This window comes from Paroedura picta, chromosome 7 (assembly GCF_049243985.1).
Source record: "Paroedura picta isolate Pp20150507F chromosome 7, Ppicta_v3.0, whole genome shotgun sequence".
Taxonomy (NCBI): domain Eukaryota; kingdom Metazoa; phylum Chordata; class Lepidosauria; order Squamata; family Gekkonidae; genus Paroedura; species Paroedura picta.
Window position 1 is genome coordinate 22480206 of NC_135375.1, and position 17964 is coordinate 22498169.

Consider the following 17964-nt stretch of genomic DNA (forward strand, 5'->3'; position numbering starts at 1 on the left):
GAAGGGGCATGATGGAGGAAAACTGTTTCTCACATTGCAGTGCCTGCATATTTCCTTTGTCTTACTTTCTTCTGTGGTCAGCAGGTCTTTTAACCCACAAAAAACAGTTTATAAGAGACACGGGCGAGTGGAGTCCTTCATGCCACCAATTCTCTGAAAATCACCTTTGGTTGTCTCCAGCCAAAGAGAACGCAGGAAGCCATCATTTACTGATTCAAGATCAACCAAGGTCGATGGCAGCAGCGCTCCGGAGTGTGCAGTGCAGGTCTCTGTGGAACACACTCTGTTTTGGATGCAGAAAGGCCCAGGTTCAATTTCCAGCATCTCCATTTAAGAGGACCAAGTAGCAGGTATGGCAAAAGACCTGGGACCTCGGAATGTCACTGCCAGTCTGCAAAGTACTGCTAGCAGAGCTCAAAGCTGCAAAAAGGGCCCAAGCACCAAACTGCTTAAAAGAATAAAATGGTTTTATTGAAAAACAAATTTTGTATAGAAAGAAGAGCCCTAAGCCTAATTGTCTGTTGTCGTCATTCTGTCTGTTCTGGAGGCAAGCAGGGAGGAAGTATTCTCAAAGGAGCAGGAAGTCTCCAAATGAGCCAATTAGAACATAGAAGGAGACTATTTGAAATATATCAGGAAGTTCCTAATCTATCTATACTAAATCTATGTCTCCTCCAATGCCCCCTGTTGGATATTCTTCATATGCTCTTGAATCATGCGTACTACAGCTCTTGCGTGTTCCAACAAGAGACCTGGATAGTCTGATTCACCCACTGCCTGATATCTTTAACTGGAGATGCCAAGGATAGAACCTGGGACCTTCTGCATGCCAAGTAGATGCTTTACCACTGAGCCACTAGCCCTCCCCAAAGTAAAGGCAGATTCATTTCCCCCTTTACTTGATGAAAGCATCTCTTTGGCGGCAAGATCTATTCAGCACTAGAGAGCAGGAAAAGCTGTGTACATCCCAGAGACTTTCTGAATTCTTGTTAGTGGACCATCTTAGCACATGCTAAATTCTTCCCACATTCTTGTTCCATGAGGGTCTCCCCTGAGAGGCAATTAAGAATCACCTTACTTTACGATGCTGGGAGGGGGAGGGGGAGACGGCGGAATCCTCCTTCCCTGAATGGCCAGGAGAGAAAAATTAAGCAAGGAACTGATCTCTGACTCTACCCTACGTTGAATCCAGCTCCCATGTTAATGAGCATCTATGGATTTCTTTTGAGAAAGCGGAGTTTTATGGCTGCCCATTTCTCCTGTCTCGGGGATTCTTTCATTAGCATCTCTAGCTCCTCAACGTTGCTCCAAATTTGATTGCTTTTGACAAAACCGCAAGCGATCCAGATCGGAAAGAAGAGATGGGTTATCGTGCTGGAACGAAAAGCACAAACCTTGGGAGCCAGCAAATTTGGTGATGCAAACGAAGTTCTGTGGGAAACAAAGGCAAGCTCTCATGTTTTCTTAAGGCCACTAGGGGGACTTGTAGCCATGCTGCAGCTGTGGGTGGCCACCCCACAACTCCATCCTCAAGGGCCCCATTTGGTTCAGGACCACAATGCAGGGGAAGAAGGGAGCCCGCCTTGAGCGGGATATCTAGCACCATGAGGCGCTGGATTCAGGGCACATGCAGCCCCTTGATGGGGCAAATCACATTCCTTTGGGCTGTTTTCACCTTTGGGAAATGGCTCAGGGGAATGGCAGAAGACCTCCTTCCTCTGAGTCATAGTCCTGATTCAATTTAGGTGCCCTGAGGTGCCTCTAAATGGAGCTGCCTCCAGAAACTCATGGCTGCAGGACAGTCCCTGTGGCAAACCCATGTGAAATGTAAAATCTAGTTTGGCCCTTCGAAATGAGGTCGGTTGTGCAGCATTCCTATGCATGGCAAGAAAGAGCAGGAGGTAGATCAGAAACTGGATCAGGAGAGCCAGCGTCTTGTCGTGGGTAAGAGCGGCCACTCCTCCTCCACATGCAGCCAGCTGGATGATCTTCGGCCAGTCACAGTTCTCTTAGACCTCTCAGCCTCATTTTCTTCACAGGATGTCTTTTGTGGGGAGAGGAAGGGTAGTCGATTGTAAGCTACTTTGATACCCCTTTGGGGAGTAAAAGCCATGGTATAAAAATACCAGCTCTTCTGCTTCCCACCACGGTATGGAGAACTGCCATCTAAGAGTGATTAAGCCCACTACGGAAGGGAAGGCCTACACAGAATTTCCCTCAGGGCTTGGCCCATAGTGCGAGTTTTGGCTTCTTTCTCAGAGTTCTCTAACAAAGCAAGAGTGCGTGTGTTTGTGTGTGTGTGTTTCAAGAAGCAACAGTCATTCTCCCAAACCATTCTGAAGGAAAATCTAAGGTCTGCATCAAAGCACATTCAGCACCTCCTCCCTACAAATCCCTGCACCGACAGTATTTATTTGACTTGACACTGTGAACACCCATGAAGCTGCCTTGTACCAAGTCATTCCACTGCTCTGTCAAGGTCACCACAGTCTATTCTGACAGGCAGTGGTGCTCCAGGCTCTCAGCTAGAGGTCTTTCACATCACCTACTCCATGATCCTTGTCACTGGAGGCCCCAGGGACAGAACCTGGGACAGACGGCAGGCAGAGCATAAATGCTCTAATACTGCATCTGCTTTGCCTCCCCCATCTATTTCTATGATACTTCATCCTAGACCAGCTCTCCCTCCTACCTTATTATGACCCCCATCCTACCTATTGTGTTCCAATGATCAACCAGGTCCCACATCCCGAACCTCAGGAATCCCAAAACAATAAATGCATGTTTTCTATTGTATAACCTGTTGTTCATACCCAACAGACTTCACTGTTGCATAAAAGGCTTCCGAGAAATGCCGCCACCCACAGAAAATGTTATGAGAGCATTAAGAGAAACTTCTGAGGGACAAGGGCAGTTTCACAATGGAGCCAATTACCTGGGGTTTCCTGCACTAAACATGAAGTTTCATGCAGGCTAGGTTTGCCAACTGGGAAATCCCTAGACCATGGGTCGTCAAACTGCGGCCCTCCAGATGTCCATGGACTACAATTCCCAGGAGCCCCTGCCAACATTCGCTGGGAGGGGCTCCTGGGAATTGTAGTCCATGGACATCTGGAGGGCCGCAGTTTGACTACCCCTGCCCTAGACCATTGAGGGTGCAGCCCAAGGAGGGAGAGGATGGGGCAGAGAAGAGACCTCAATGGGCCAGAAGGCCAAAGAGATCAATTTCCAAAGCAGCTGGTTTGTCCAGCAGAACTGAACTCATTTAGAGCAGGGGTAGTCAAACTGTGGTCCAAGGACTACAATTCCCATAAGCCTCTGCCAGCATTTGATGGCAGGGGCTCATGGGAATTGTAGTCCATGAACATCTGGAGGACCACAGGGTGACTACCCCTGATCTAGAGAACCGTTGTTATTCTACAGTAGTCAAACTGTGGCCCTCCAGATGTCCATGGACTACAATTCCCATGAGCCCCTGCCAGCGAATGCTGGCACCTGGAAACTGGCATCTCTGTGATTCAATGAACAGTAGTTCTGAAAGTTCTGTCAGAGATGACTAGCCTTCCCCGGAGGCTGTTCTCTGGGTTCCCTGAGCAGACCATTGAGTTCTATGCTGTAGATATGCCATTACGTTTATTTTGCTCAGCATATCCCTCATATACTGTCTGTCAGGAAACTGCCTGGGCAGGGTTTTTTTTTTTTTACAACAACAACAAAAAAAACAACTTGTGAAGCATTCAACACACAGCCACTTAGACACCCTTTCTGCAAACTCCCTGCAGTCAGACAGGCAAGGGGCATCAAGGAACGTAAATAAATTCATGTTGGCAGATTTACGAGATGTCTTTTCACACTTCACATTTCTCAACATGAGGTCTGGAAAAAAAAAACGACTGTGGAATGTGGTCCTTATGTGTAGACAACCAGTTCTGGCATCTGTCTCAGACCTTTCCTTAGAACGGCAGACGTTGGCATCTACGCTTTTATCACATGAACACCTGAAGCTGCCTTATACTGACTCAGACTATCCAGCCCAAGGGTAGTCAAACTGCGGCCCTCCAGATGTCCATGGACTGCAATTCCCATGAGCCCCTGCCAGCTGGCAGGGGCTCATGGGAATTGTAGTTCATGGACATCTGGAGGGCCGCAGTTTGACTACCACTGACCCAGCCCATCAGATAAGGAAGTAGCTCTTCAGTGAGGGACTCAAGCAAAGGCCCTTTCCCATCACCTGCTATCTCATCCTTTCAACTGGAGATTCTGGAAACTGAACCTGGAATCTTCTGCATGCTAAACTGAGACTCTGCAACTGAGCCACAGCCAGTCACAACACCCCTGCGAGGTCTAGCATAAGAAAGACAGACAGAGAACGGCCCAATGTAAATTTTGTATCTGAACTTAGATCTACCTCAAAGCACTGTCTATTACACTCCAGTAACTCCAAGGGTAGCTGTGTTTAACTAGGTCTAAGCTAAACATGTTGAAGAGGGGGCCAAAATGTTTACTGCAGCTTTAGAGACAAGGACTAGGTAGGAGCCACGGGTTCAAATTATGGGAAAGGAAGTTGTGCTTAAATAGTAGAAAGCATTTTTTGATGGCTGTTCATAGGTGGAATATAGGGCTGTTCGTAGATGGAATATACCAACTCAGAGGGTGGTGGAATCTCCATCATTGGGAGTTTTTAGGGTGATACTGGATGAGGACTTTTCAGGGATGTGTGATTTGTATGTCGCCAAGAAAGGGGGGGCTGGACTGGTTGGCCCTTTGTGACCTCTTACAGCTTCGTACGATTCTGATTCTAAATATTCCCACTGGCATAATGGTAGTTACATTCTAGTAAAACATGATCAGTGAGAAAAGGACCCAGAGGAAAATTCACATGCAAGTCAGTTTTGAAGTTCACAGTTTTAGAGTCTGAGCCATCCTTTGTTTTTAGCCCAAACTGAAATTGGAAGGAGCATTTCAGCAATATTTAAACAGCCGAGCAGTAATAATTTCTACACACTTCGGTAACGTCCACATGGCTAAACAGATGTGCTTAAAACTTTCCAAGAGAATTTTGCTCTTGGACAAATCTAAGCTACAGGGAACATCAGCTGAAGAGGCAATATCCAAATGCCAGAAGGAGAAATACAATTAAATGATACAGAGATTCACAATGGGGTTTGGGGTGGGTGGGGAGTCTATTGTTCTGTTAATAGACAGAAGAAAAAGCTGACCAATAAGAGGAGCATGAACAATCAGCCCCAGGGTATGATTGGTGAGGCACATAGAGCAGTAATCTTGCTGAAATTATGTAGCTTTGTGTCTCTGGTCAATGGCTGGATGGGAGACATGCTGGCAATCGGAATTCTCCAGCAGAAATGGGGGTATAAATACAATTAAATCTATGAATTCATAGCTCACATGAGGCTCTTTGAACTCTTATCTAAGGGATACAAACACCATTCAGTCCGATTACAGGGCACATATGCCTCTTTCAGCTCTACAGAAAAAGAAATGGGGAATTTCTTACACTTGAACTACATTTAAAATCAATCAATTCATGGTTCATAAACTGCTAGTAATAATCATGCCAGGTTTCTGATGGTGTTTATGTGCTGTCGACGATGTTGAAGAAGAAGGAGAGTTGGTTTTATACTGCGCTTTTCACTACCTGAAGGAGTCTTGAAGCGGCTTACAATCACCTTCCATTCCTCTCCCTGTTAGGTAGGTGGGGCTGAGAGAGCTCTGACAGGACTGCTCGGTCAGAACAGCACTATCAGAGCTGTGACTAGCCCAAGGTCACCCAGCTGGTTGCATTAAATACAGCTCGCCAGATTAGAAGCCACTGTTCTTAACCACCACACCAAGCTGGCTCACAGTATTCCGGGCCTTTGTATAGGATGGCCCAATGATTTCCCTATAGGCTCACTAGGCTTCAGCCTAGGGCCTCAAGATCAAGAGGGGCCTATATTCCACATTTTTTATAAAGGTTAGTACCAATCACAACATGTTTCATTTAACATGTTGATATATATCACAGTAATGATGTATTTTATTATTTTATTATCTCTCGTGTAAATTACAAACTTAAAAATGGGAGGTGAAAGGGCCACATAAGTGGAATAGCCTAGGGCCTCTTTTCATGTAAATCCGGCCCTCGCTATAAGTCACAGACATGATCAACATGCTTAATCCTGGTCTCCCTGATGAGCTATGCACTTGTCTGAGGCATGATTCACAAATTACAAAAACACAAAGCACAAAGGGGGAAGGAGCTTAAACCCCCCCCCCAAAAAAAACCCACCATTTTTTAAACTCAAAATGGCCCCGGGGAGTCATTATTCGCTTACACATACCTACGGCCACATGTAGGTTTTCCCATTGGGAAAATGGCAGCCCTGAAGTCATTTCAGACTAGAAAAACAGTGGTAGAGGGTAACAGTTAAACCCCTACTTCCTTCTCCCCCACACACCAAAATCCCAAACAGGGATCCGAAACATCTAGGATCAGAGTTTCCCAGAGTTGAATTCGGAGGCCCCCTCTACTGACAGACCACATGTCCACCACACGGACTTAGTTACCACGTCAGTCGGCTCTCTGATCATAAAGTAAGGGGGGAATCAGGCATGAACAAAAGGCCGGTAACAAGATGCTCTCTCTGAAACTTCCTCAGCAGACACAAAGGAACTGATAAACAACAAAACAATGGACGTGCTTGAATTAGCAAACCCTTTGCATCCTATGCAAATTAGATTGCCTGGATTAGAGGAAACGAAAGCAGTGATGATCCTAATCCCCCGAAGCAATAATACTGAAAATTCAAGGAATCAGTCTCAGGCTCGATAAGAAATGGGGCTGCTGAAACCGGGGAAGTACTGTGAATACAAATTGGGTAAACGGATTTCACTTTCTGCCACCCGGCAGAACAAAACCATCCCAAGGTCTACTACAGAAATATGCAGAATAAATAGAATTAGTATTTGGAAAACTGATACAGTACAGTATCAGGGGCTCACCGCTGCCACTCAAAATTCCAAAGGGGCCTATGGGCCTTAGAAAGGTTGGGGGCCCCCTGTATTAGAGTAGTAGCTGAACATTGGAGTAGACCCAAAGGGACTCTCTCCCATTGGCACAGTAGCTCACAGGGTGTCTGTTGTGGGGAGAGGAAAGGGAAGGCAAATGTAAGCAGCTTTGAGACTCCTTCGGGTAGAGAAAAGTGGCATATAAGAACCAACTCTTCTTCTTCTTCAGTAATATCAGGGCTCTCTCAGTCTCCCCTACCTCACAGAGCATCTGTTGTGGGGAGAAGAAAGGGAAGGCAAATGTAAGCCACTTTGAGCCTCCTTCAGGTAGAGAAAAGCGGCATATAAGAACCAACTCTTCTTCTTCTTCTTCTTCTTCTTCATCTTCTTCTTGTACTGTATCTTCCTATCTTCTTGGTTATGTTGTAATAATACAGACAAACTTTTCCAGAGGAGAAATGAAAACTATGACCTCCACAACAGCTTTGGAAGAGAGAGCTTTCTGGTGTGGTTTGGATGGTGTGGTTACCCTGGCCTGGCCATAAAATATGACAACTATTTCAAAGACTATCCAAAAACTACATTCCTTTGCCTGAAACCATAGAAAATTTAGAATGACCTTTAAAGGCTCAGTGTCTGAAACGTAAAGTTCTTCCTGCTCAGATGTTGTCATGTTTAAAGAAGAGTGAAATGTTGCTGGCCATTACCTCCATTATCCCATCTCCAGCTCTTTTCCTCTCCTACCAGCCAGATTTAATGGTTGAGGGTGCTTCACCATCATAGGCTGCCAGCTGAGAATCAGTGAGAACTTCCAATTGTACTTTTCAGAGGAGCCTGCTGCCCACACTAAGCCTCTGCACGAGCTGATGTGTAATTTTTCATTTTGCATCTATCCTCTTGATAACAAACTTAATTATCTCACACAAAATAAAACGTAACACTTTAAGATCATTCTTCATCATTGCGGATAGATGCTCTGATCTTGGGTGCCTATTTTGCCCTCAGAACAAATGCCTCTGTCATAGAATCATAGAATCATAGAATCATAGAGTTGGAAGGGGCCATACAGGCCATCTAGTCCAACCCCCTGCTCAACGCAGGATCAGCCCTAACCATCCTAAAGCATCCAAGAAAAGTGTGTATCAAACCTTTGCTTGAAGACTGCCAGTGAGGGGGAGCTCACCACCTCCTTAGGCAACCTATTCCACTGCTGAACTGCCCTCACACAGCCACGTACAGTTAAATTATTAGCTATAGATATTTGAAGCAGGGTAAATGTAGTCCATAGACATCTGGACAGCCACAGTTTGGCCACCTCTGCTCCAGCCTAGGGAAGTTTCCTTCTGCTGTGGCAGCTCTTTCCCCAATGGAAGAGCCACTTAAATTGGAGGAAGGCTCATACCTGAGCCAAACCAGAAGGTGGGGTATACATATGTCAATAAATAAATTGCTCACTGGAGTGAATGACTAATTGATAGGAACCACCCTACTGTCAGGTCAAGGCTGAGTCTGTCTAGCCAACAGACTCAGTTGTCTGGCTTTCCTCTCCAACCAGCTCCACGTCAGCTTCCCGATATCATCCTCTGTCTCCTTCCGTCCCAATATCATCCTCTGTCTCCTCCTCTGTCTTTCACCTGCCGGTTTCCAGCAACCAGCTTTCAGCACTGACAGACGGACAGCTCCGCACCGAACCTGGCAAGTGAGCGTCCCTTGTTTTGCATTAACCTTTAATGAGGATGCCAATGGGTTCGATCTCATTGGATCCCGGTGACAGAAGGGTTTTTGCAACAGACGGATGTCAGACAGAAGTCTGATTGATTCTCTTGAACACTGAGCCTTCTGGAAGGACATTATCACGGGCCAATCAAATCATTATTGCAAAATCTCTAAGTAGCTGCCTTGGCTATTATCACTCAGCACTGGAGATTGGCATTCAGGGAATGGCTGATTAGGGCCTTGCACACAAATAGATAATTTTACTGATACAAGTGTGCATGAGCAATGGAGACGTGGCCTCCGGCGATTAAAAAAAGGAATCGATTCCATTTGTTTCTGATGGGAATACTCACTCTATCGCCATAAAGCTAGAATCAAATGCACTTCCGTGACATCTGGTGCAATTTGGAAGATTTGCAAATGGAAAAGCCACCCTTGCTGCAAAGCTCCTGACAGAGCTTCTCCAGTCCCTTAGGCTGGACCTAAAACAGCACTAGCAGCTTTCTAATAGTCTCTCATTCCCTGATAATGCTCGTATCTCATATATACAAGAATCCACATATAATTCACAATCTGCCTTCTATGACGGTCGATCCAACTCAACCTTGCCTGATCTGGCTAGTAGCAGTTCTCCAAGGTCTTTCCAAACTTAATATCCAATCTGGGAATGACAAGGAATGAACCTGGAACCTTCTGTATTACAAGCAGATGCTCTGCTAGACCGTTTATGCACTGGAGGTTTCATGTAGGGCTGCAGACTGGAGTATTAGTTGTGGCAGGTTGCCCCACCTCTTCCTGCACCCACATGGGGAAGCATTTGGCCCAGTGCACCTCATCTGCCCCCGATCTGTGCTCCTGACAGGGGGGTGGGACAGTGAAGTTCCCAGTGCATAAACGGTCCTATTGAGCCAGAGCCCCTTTCTCAAGAAAGGTGTACAGCTTACATCGAAACAGACAGTTGGTCTACCCCACTCAATACTGCCTACTATGACTGTCAGTAGCTCTCTAGATCTTTCATGTCACCTTCTACCTGATGCTTTTCTCAGGAGATGCCAGGGATCAAACCTGCAACCTTCTGGATGCCAAGAAAATGTTCTGCCAATAAGCTAGGAGCCCTCAGTAAGAATCTGAGCCCACAGTGTTCAATCAGCTTTGCTCCCAAGTGCCCTTAAGGTCACAGCTGTTGGCTGAAGCCCTTCTCTGACACAAGCCATAAGCACGTTAATTTAAAGCACAGCAAACAACCACAGTGAGTTATCGGGAAACCAACAGTATTGTATTAGGCACTGCACAGAAGCCACAAACATCTCCAATATTGCATCAGTCCAGACAAATCCATTAGGTAGCTGAAGATAACGTATCCCATGAATGCATTCCCCTCCCCCCTGTAATAATGGATACAGATAACCTTCAAGTTCTGAACTGAATTCTCTGCTGCGTTAGCTTTGCATGAAACAGTCTTCCTTTTGGAGAAACAAATCTAAACTTTGTTGCAGGGAAAACCCAATAATACTTCTAAGAAGAAAATACACACAAGCATTAAATTAATTCCTCAACTAGGGAAGAAATATGAGGCTCTCAAATTAGGCTAGCATATAAGGACTGGAGGCAACATTTTCCATTGTCAAGAAATCCCAAATTATACCCAAATAGGGTGGGTAGAAGAAGAAGAAGAGTTGGTTCTTATATGCCGCTTTTCCCTACCCGAAGGAGGCTCAAAGCGGCTTACAGTCGCCTTCCCATTCCCTCCCTTTCTTTCCTTTCCAGCCAATAGAAAGAACTAGGCAATTGGTTGGTTTAAATTCAAGAATGTTAAATTTTAATGTATTAAATTTGATTCAAAATTTATCTGTATTCCATATTCTATTTGTATATGTAATTTTACTTGTGATGTAATCTGCATGGAGTCCCCAGAGACAGGGCTGAGAACAAATGGAATAATTAAAAATAAAATGTCTAATAAATGATTTTGAGAAGCTTGGAAAGCTATTCAATCAGGTAGAAGAGAAGCCACAGAGAGGAGGGATGCAGATGAACCCATTGCTAGGGGGCCTAGAACAGAGTGAGATCAGTACTTGGTGATATTCCCATACATCACAGATCATCATCTCCAGAGAGGAGACTGAGGTCAATTAACATACCTATTATTCATCCAGTCAAATACTGCCCTGACGCAAAAGCCAATACGCAGAGCAATCCTGTTCAATGCCACTTCCTGTACCACAGCTCTCTTCAAAAGAATGCTTTTTTTTCTTTGCCACATTATGGCATGTATTTCAATTGGGACCCTTGTAGAGAACTCACTGCTCTTTCATACGACAGTTGTGGGTGAAGGTCAATATGTGACATTAAACAACTGTTTTGGGGATGGTCCTCCATGGTCCCTCCCTTTGAGGGATTCACACTGACTCCATCACTCAGTGAACTTGCTACTCCCCCCATGGGGCACAAAGATAGAAACAATGTTGCACTTACCTGTAACTTTTGTTCATCAAATAGTCTTCTGTGCAGATATGCATCCCTCCCTCCTGCCCAGCTGTGAACTCTCTGGAACCTTAATTTCTGGGGGTCTCTGGCTGTGGTATAGAGAGAACTGAGGGAGAAGCACCCTTCCTCATAGTCAAAGGATCCTTTGGGGCAAGAATACTACTTGGATTTCCAAGGACAGTGTTCTTAGGATTCCTCTGTCTCTCCTGCAAACTAGAACTGGACTGTTGTATGCAGAGAAAGCCATGCCTAAATCCAACAATATCAATGAACTGAAGTAGGCATCACTCTGCATGAAGCTACAGACTTACTTAATTGGATTTTAATCTGTTTTAAGCTGCTCCTCATGTTCCAGCACTGTCCTCTCTTCAAGTGAAACAATTCAAGGAGAAGAAAATCCTACCACAGTATTTGATATATCATTCTACCCCAATCCACATTGACCTTCTGAATGCTTCTCATTCCTCTTTTTTTGGTGTGTGTGTCAGTCCAAACAGTTGTGATGCACAGTCCCTATGGGGACATCCCAACATCTTCTCCAATGCAAAGGGATGATGCTGGCTGGGTTCAGTTCTCAGATCGCACACTGGGATGTGTGCCAGCATCTTTTATAGGGATACTGGAGGGCAAAAACACACGGCTGTCACTGGCCCTTGTAAAAAATGTTGCCTTGGCTTCCTGCTTCTCAAGCTTGCACAGCTGGGGTGACCCTTTGGCTGACTTTAAAAGCAGATGCTGTTGTAAGAACTCTCCTAGATTGCTTTTAACCTAGTCACCTGTTAACCCTGAGATTTTGAACGGAAAGAATAGCTGGAGGATTTTAATGAAGACAGGAGATTTTCCTTTACATCGCAAGTCAATCAATGCACCAGGACAGCAAATAACTCACTAATTGATTAATCATTTGTGAGATTAGTCAACTAAGCATCCCTTGGTCTTTTCTCCTCCTCCCTAGCAGTTTCAAAACTCGAAGGATTTACATCTAGCCGAACTGCGATATCAGAATGACATATTTGGTGTGTTTGGCCTGGCTTGAGAGAAGAAGGCATTGAGAGCTGCTCGGCCTAACTCACCCTGATGCATTCTTAATTCCTTTTCCCATCTCCTCTTGTTTTAATATAGTGGTTTAAGGGACTGGTAATGACTGGGGAAGGCACTGGCAAACCACCCCGTATTGAGTCTGCCATGAAAACGCTAGAGGGCGTCACCCCAAGGGTCAAACATGACTCAGTGCTTGCACAGGGGATACCTTTACCTTTACTCTTGGAGAGACTAAAATCCCTTATTAAAAGAAACTAATAATAGATTAATAATTTTTTAAAAAAAGATCACCATCTTGCTCCACCGAAGAGAAAAACTGGAGTGCTGAACCAATATTGCCAAGGTCATTTCAAAGAAGCATTTCAGAATGGCACAGGAAGGACTTTGTGGGGGAAAGAGCAGGACTGGCTCTAGAAAGAGCCTCCATCTGTGCTGTTCCCATCATTTCACAGAACATCTACAGTGGAATTCTTCAAGAGGGCCTTGTGGTTAGAGCCACAGACTAGTATCTAGGACAGGGGTAGTCAAACTGCGGCCCTCCAGATGTCCATGGACTACAATTCCCAGGAGCCCCTGCCAGCGAATGCCCCTGATCCCCTGATCTAGGAGATGCAGGTTCAAACCTCCTATCCTGCCATGGAAGCTTGCTGGGGGACCTTGGGCCAGTTCTACACTCCTGGCCTACCTGACCTCACAGAGTTGCTGTAAGAAGGGAAAGGAAAACAGAAGGTTGTAAGTCACATTGGGTCTCCACTGGCGAAAAAAGTGGAGCATAAATGAAGGAAGGAAGTAAATGGAGCTGGTTGCAATAAACAGAATTGGTCAGGAGGGTGCTTTCATAAAGGGAATCGGGTTGCATTTTTATTGTCTACATTCTCTCATTTGCACTGCCTTGTTCTTTAATTTTTGCAATCCAGCTGTGCTGTTTCCGGTATGTTTCATGCTGACTTTCTTTACTGCATGCTTTTTCTCACGAAGGTGGACCACACATTTAATGATATCCACATAAAGATGACCACAGAGCACCCAATAGGCCAGAGGCAGTGGGAGGAAATTGTCCCTTAGCATGATCTACCCCTTCCTCACTGAATGGGTCCACTGGGCTCACCCTGCTCATGTGGCCCCCAAATTCTGAAGACAACACTGTGGAATGCGACATGTCCAGAAAGGTTGGGAGAGGTCTGTGCAAAACATGGCAATTCTGTCTCTCCCTACCACTGAAAGGCTCCCATGAGTGGTCCACTTTTATTCATTCCATTTCATCCGTCTTGCAGGCAACCCAAGTCATGTACCCATCACGCTGCAAAGCACTTGTTTCAGAAGGTCTATCAAGCCTTTGGCATCTGTCTGAGGAGAAACATCTTCTTTCATCTGCACAAGAGCGGGATTAAATGGCATCCACCCTGCAGACTGTCCTTGCAAGCACAGTGTGTGCTGTTCCCCGGAACTTGGCTCTCCACTAAGAGACCAGCTTCTGCCTTTCAAAGCGCTTAAGCGTACAGAGAAACTTCTCCAATCACAGGCATTTGCAGTTTGTTCCCTGTGGCCTGTTCAGGGTTTAAGGTATCTGAAATGCAGCTTGATGGGGGAGGGGGAGGGAACAATCGATAATTGGGTGTTCTTAAAAAATTAACTAGCCAGATAATCACCGCTCAGATGAGCAGGCTTCCCCACTTTCTGTGTTGGAGCAATTAACCTATTTGCATGCATTACATTTCAATTAGCATAGAGTAGATTTCAATTAGCTAAAAAGGCCCGTCCTCTTGGGCTGCAAGGTACAAAGGTTCCCCCTCCCCTCCAAAATATTATTGGAAGCACCTTCTTGACAAAGCAAGGAGTTATTGAGAGGCTCTGTTAAAGCACATTCCCCTTTTCCGAGAATCCACCTGATTTTACCTTTGTTCTGCCCGCGGCTGGCACCCTACGTTAAACTAGCACTTTTCAGAGGCAGAAAAATACAGGATATTAGTAGTGTCATTACCGTCCACAACAATCACACAGCACACCTCTCTCATTCTTGCAAAGGTGGAACAGCCCAGGCTTCAGGGCTGCCTTTGCATATCTGAATGCCTCCCCCTCACCCCCCACCCCAATTACCAAGCATTGTATACTGCACCCAGCACACCTATTGTAAGGTCACGTTCCAAGCTATCACGGCTGCTGTTATTTCAAATGCCTCCCCCCAGGCCTCCCCTCCCCTCCACCCTCAGCACAACAGACACAATTATATATTGCAGTCCTGCAAAACCCACACTGGGTATTTCCCCCACAAAGCTGAACAGTTCTTGCTCCACTAGGATTTGTAATGCAAATCCCGAAATTGACATGTTCACTGGCTTTCTCGCCACACAAACATGTGCAAAAACGCAATGTGCAAAAACGCAAAAAGAAATAATTCTTGATAATGCACAATGAAACTGGCAAAGGGGGGGGGGAGCCAAGGCTTGGTAATTAGGATTCATAATCCCTAATAAATAATTTGATTGTTTTTTCTAAGGGAAGCTGGAATTGCAGGAGGGGGTTATTAGCACCTAATAGTATCAATATGCCTCCTTCAAAGGGTTTTGAAATGTCATCCACAATCCTAAGGTCAAGCCAAGACACAATTCATGGCTGACTGCCCAGTTGAACCCAGAGCCTTACAGAAGTCTGACATATCCACTATATCACACTAGCTCTGAGATGGGCAAAAGGGATCCGAGGAGGATTTTGAAAAGTTCCACTCCGGCAAGAGATATTGGGGAGACGGAGTGATTCTTCCACTTTACAGAGGAAGGCGAAGCCACAGACAGCCGCCCTTTCTTTCCGCTAGCACAATTGATGCCACGGCTGCCTCTCACCTGCTCCATCCATGCATTTCATTAACCAGAACGGAGCTCTCTTCGCTTTAACGGAGCTCTTCACCTCTCCTTGTGTACACTTTGAGCTGCAATGGCTCATTCATCCCTTCCTGGTGGCGGCAACTTCAGTGGAACGTGAGACTGGAGCACTGCAGAGGGGAGTACCCTCCGAGGGTCAGAACGGTCATTCAGGGGAGAGACAGCCTCACGCCCTTAAAGTCATTCAGAACACCCAGAAGGGGGAGGGAAGGGAGTCAGTTGCATTAACAACACATGTCCAACAAGCACCGCGCCATGTGGAGCACAGGTTGGAGCCGTCAGCTTTCCAGACTGGAGCCACTAAGCACTGCGCACGTGCATACATGAAACGAGCCCGAGAGTCATCGGACAGAAGACGTCTATGGAACATGTGCAAAGCGTCTTGGGGAGGGGGGGAATCCCAATAGGTCCAGCCCCCTGGAGGGAGGAATCCAGTTCCATGGCTGAACTTTCCTTCTGCCTGATCTCAGCTAGGGCTTGGCTGGCTTTGGCGGTAGGGCGATGATCCAAGAGCAGGTGAAGCCTTGGATATCATTGTGACTGTTAATACTAGGAACCTGGGGGAGGCACATGTCTAGTCCTCCACACAGGTATCAGCCAATCCCCACCCCCACCCAGTGGAAAGGCACCAAGGCTCAGCGGCCAGGCTCCAAAGAAGGTCTCTGAAGGAGAGAGCCAGGGTTCAGACACGCTCATCGCCCGCCGCACGTTTGAGGCGTCTTTTAAGGCACCCGCAGACACTCGCCTGCTACAGACAGCCGACCTCGATGTACCTCCGTGCAAGGCACCGCGTTCAGCCAGCCAGCGTGGCAATCCAGACTGGATTCTGCACTGCCATGCTGGCTGAACCGCTCCTGCCCCGCCACCGATCCGGGGCTCCTGGGCTCAGACCGGCCCACCGTCTCCGGAGCAGGTCCGGTCAATGTCACCCATGGGCTGCAGGAGGGTGCAGGCGAAGGGGAAGGAGGGGGGGGGGTTCGAGCCTTGGCTCCTTCGGCTTCGAGCGGCCCCTGCCCAATCGCTCCCACCCCCCCTCCAAACAAAAGATCCGAGCGGGCAGCGCCTCGTACCTGGGATGGCCAGGTTGGACAGGGGCACGCCGTGGATGCTGGGGGGCAAACTTGCCATCCAGTCGGCGAAGGTCAGCTCAGCCTTGCCTTGCGACGAAGCCATGCTCGCGGCGGGGACGGACGGAGGGAGGCGCCGCTGTTGCTGCTCCTGCTGCTGCTGCTGCTGCTGCTGGTGGCGAAGGTGCTGCTGCCTCCGCCGCCGCCGCTCTCTCGCAAGCCCCGCGCTGCCTTCCGCTCCGCTCCGTCGCCGGCGGGAGAGTCCCCACGCCGCGCCACACCCACCGGCGGATGGCGCAGGCTCGGCACGCGCGCGCCTTCCCACCCGCCCGGGCCGCCGCTCCGGCCACGCGCCGCCTCGCCTTCTCGCCGCAGGGGCGCAGGCGTCGAGGAGCCGCGGCCCGGAGAAGGGGTCGGCCCGGGGCGTCTCGTCGTGCCAAGGGCGCGCCAAGAGCCGCGGAACAAGTCGCCGAAGCCTACCCAAGGAGGCGAGGAGCGCCCCCTTTCCCGGACAAGAACCCAGGGAGCTGCCCGCTCTTGGCTTGCTGGAAAGTGGCCTTTCGAGGCGCTTTCCAAATTCTGCACCCATTACAGCGCACTTTTGCGGCTGGATTTTCCTGTGCGGAACAGGATAATCCACTTCTCAAGTGCACTGGAAGGGCATTATCCAACAAGTGCGGAATGGGCCCTTGTTTCAAACGGGAAAATCTAGTTGCAAAAGCACAGACTGAACGTGCATCGGCCAACTGTGGGGACGGTCTGGCAGCAGCCGTCCCGGGTCTTGAGCTGAACTGATCCTTACCCAAGATGCTGGTGGGGGTGGGGGGGGGTCAGTTTGGAAAAGAGAGGGATGAGGGGGACATGATGGAGGTTTATAAGTGTTTGCACTGAGTGGAGGGAATGGACACAGAGAGCTTCTCCTCAGGGCTGTTCTGATGTTTTTATGAAGCCCTCAGCCCCTTCCCTGTTGTTGGCCTTCCAGAGCAGGGGTAGTCAAACTGCTGCCCCCCAGATGTCCATGGACTACAATTCCCATGAGCCCCTGCCAGCATTTGCATGGGAATTGTAGTCCATGGACATCTGGAGGGCCGCAATTTGACTACCCCTGCTCCAGAGGAACTGGCTGGCGACTATGTTAGATAGGGTGCTGAACTAGGAGGGCCACTGGTCTGCCCCAGCAGGGCTCTCCTTTTGTTCTTATGGGACGGAACCTGGCTGGGATCATCTGCAGACCAAACAGATGCTCTTCCAATGAACCACAGCCCCTGCCCTCCCTGGAAGATCTGGATTCAAATGGCCACTCTGCTACGGAAGCTGACCGGATGACCTTGGGTCAGTCACTCTCTGTGAGTCAAGCTAACCTGCTTCACAGCGTAGTCACTATGAGGATAAAGGAGAGGGAGGGAGAACATTATGAGAAGCCACTTGAGGGAGAAAAGCAGGGGATGGATGTGTTTTCAAATGAAATGTCAAGAGTCAGCTTGTTCCGAGACTTAAGACAGGCAGAGCAATATCCACAGCTTCTTTATGGCTTTGTGCCCTCAACCCGACTCTGACAGCGTGGTCATAAGCAGTGTTACCCCCTTCTGAGCCCCATGGGCTTCAGTGGATTTATACAGGTGTGACTCTTCTTAAGACTGCCTTGTAAATACTGCTGATAGGAGAAAGAGATTTAGCCAGCCAATGTGGGCTGGGCAGCTGGTGCCACTGGCAGTGTTCTTGCATGTGCGAACTGCATCAGCACATTATATGACAAAGGAGAGGTT

At 47.6% G+C, this 17964-nt stretch overlaps 1 protein-coding gene across 2 annotated transcripts in view; it reads right to left on the reverse strand.

The window, feature by feature from the left end:
• PLCXD3 (phosphatidylinositol specific phospholipase C X domain containing 3) overlaps positions 1–16529 on the reverse strand; it is a 102277-nt gene extending 85748 nt beyond the window's left edge. For both annotated transcript variants that reach the window (XR_013233019.1, XM_077347048.1), the window contains exon 1: positions 16202–16529. Coding sequence is in view for 1 of the 2 variants with exons in the window: in XM_077347048.1 (XP_077203163.1) it covers positions 16202–16304 (103 nt within the window). In the remaining variant the exon portion in view is untranslated. The remainder of the gene's footprint in view (positions 1–16201) is intronic.
• Positions 16530–17964: the final 1435 nt, after the last annotated feature.